At 40.8% G+C, this 2,196-nt stretch overlaps 1 protein-coding gene across 1 annotated transcript in view; it reads right to left on the bottom strand.

Moving 5' to 3' along the window:
* Window positions 1–1,960, bottom strand: part of efnb2a (ephrin-B2a) — a 90,752-nt gene extending 88,792 nt beyond the window's left edge. The window contains 1 exon segment of the mRNA XM_061918615.1: window positions 1,357–1,960. Within this exon segment, the coding sequence (XP_061774599.1) occupies window positions 1,357–1,472 (116 nt within the window). The 5' untranslated portion in view covers window positions 1,473–1,960.
* Between the last annotated feature and the right edge of the window lie 236 nt (window positions 1,961–2,196).

Genomic DNA, 2,196 nt, shown 5'->3' with positions numbered 1-2,196 from the left:
TGCGGTGGACACTTGTGTTTTTTACCAAACAATTATGGAAGTTGCAACTCTGACCAAAACCCAAATGTTCACTGCAGAGGACGACGGCTTCCATGGGGCCATAAAGCAGGGATGTCAAACATGCGGCCCGCAGGCCGGACCAGGCCCTCGGACAGGAGCAATCTGGCCCGCGAGGTGAGCTGCATTTTTAACTTAAAGAAACTGTTTTTATAAATGTGTCCACTGGATGTTGCAATAGCAATTCTGTTAGGCAAGCAAATAGTTTATACCGTTGCGAGCAAGTACATGAGACACTACACATTGATATAGTTATGTGGAAATGATTGTGTTCTGTGCAAATTTAAATAAAGTGAACAGAGAAAATGACAAACGAGGTAGTTAATACATAAGAGTTTTTAATTATGCTTTATGGACTGTGACTTAAAGTTTAATTAATTATTAGATTCACTGAAATTAAGTCTAAATTCATTGTGTTCGTCATTGTGTTTTTAAAGCCGCATCAATTTTTTCCTCAGAATTTTCAACAAAATGTTTCGTAAAGTATTTTGTATTTCTATAGTGTTTTGTATATTGTACAGGATTGCTTATTATTTTTATTGGATAGTAGTCTGTTTATTTCAGCCTGTTTTTTTTCCCCCTTTATTACCTCTTGTGTTAATTATTTCACCCCATATTTGTTCCCACTACTGCACCTTAAGTTGGAGTCTTTAATCCCGTTATATGCAAACATAATGACAATAAAGTCCATTCTATACTATTCTATTCTATTCTTCTAAAGATGATTATATGTGATATATTAAAACAAAGGAAACAATCTGAAGTTATCGTAGTTGTATTTTTAAGTTATTATGCCATGATTTTACCCGTCCGGCCCACGTAGGAATAGATGGTTCTCCATACGGCCCCTGAGCTAAGATGAGTTTGACACCCCTGCCATAAAGGTACAGCATCATCAATAAACACATTTTCAAAGTTTATTCATGTCAGCAAATACAACAAAAACACGTAAAAAAAAAATAGTATTATCAAAATTAGAAAAATGTGCGTGATTTTCTAGAGAAAACCTAGTATCTGTAAAATGATGCCTTTTTGTGTATTTTGAGGCCTTTTTTTGTGTTTTTTGATTGATTGATTGAGACTTTTATTAGTAGATTGCACAGTACAGTACAATTGACCACTAAATAGTAACACCCGAATAAGTTTTTCAACTTGTTTAAGTCGGTGTCCACGGTATTCAATTCATGGTTAGTTGTATTTATTTTTTCATGTGGCCCAGAGGGGCCCCGTGCCGCCCTTTGGACACCCCCGACAACGCTCATAAAAAAAGCCATTTTCCCAGGAAAATGTGTCACTTACTTGGTGTTAGTGGTGTTCCAGTAGATGGACTCCAGGATGAGTGCGCGACAAAAGTCCGCTCTGAAGGTAATAAAGAGAACTCCAAAATAATAATAACTCCACATCGACTTCCCCATGACGAATAAATGTTTTTGTAAGCCAAATGTGTCGAGAAAGGGAGCAAAGCGTATCCGAAGAAAGTGTTTTTTTTTTGTTTGTTTCCCCTTCTTTAGTGCGCGCAGAGCAAAAAGACGCACAGGACGCGGACGTGCGCCACCGCGCCAGAGCGCATAGCGGGAGTTGCTGCTTTGGTTGTTGCGTGTCCGTCCTTTTACATTCCTGGCGGAGAACCACGAATAAATCCTCTTTGTTTTTGCAAGAATCCAAGCGATGATGCGATGATCGGACGTTAAGAGCAGCAACAACAACAGTAATAATAATAATAATAATAATAAAAATGATGATGGAGATGAGGAGAAAAAGGCGAAAAAGAGTCGAAATGGAGAAAATGATCAAACATGGCGCGTCAATGAGTGATCAAAAAGAGCTGCAGGTGGAAGTCGAGATCGTCCCAGACGGCCGCGGACGATGAGGGGGAGACGACGCCGCTGCTCATCATCCAAGTCCGGATAGAAAGTCGGCGTCAGAGACCCCCCGAGTGGGATTATGAGGGGGGGAAGGCTCAGGCCACGCCCCCCGCCGCCGCTGATTGGTCCCTGGGCGGGCAAGTTGGCGCGGGGTGGGCCGTCAATCAAACACTTTTATTTAGGAACTCATCCATGTGTTTGTGGAACATTTTTAATATCAAATACCTGCGTCTTCTTTACACGTTTGTCAGCCGCCTGACTACGCTGGACAACT

Source organism: Nerophis ophidion, linkage group LG13, assembly GCF_033978795.1.
Source record: "Nerophis ophidion isolate RoL-2023_Sa linkage group LG13, RoL_Noph_v1.0, whole genome shotgun sequence".
Lineage (NCBI taxonomy): Eukaryota > Metazoa > Chordata > Actinopteri > Syngnathiformes > Syngnathidae > Nerophis > Nerophis ophidion.
Note: the sequence above shows the minus strand (reverse complement) of the source record. Positions and strands in the feature narration are given on the sequence as shown.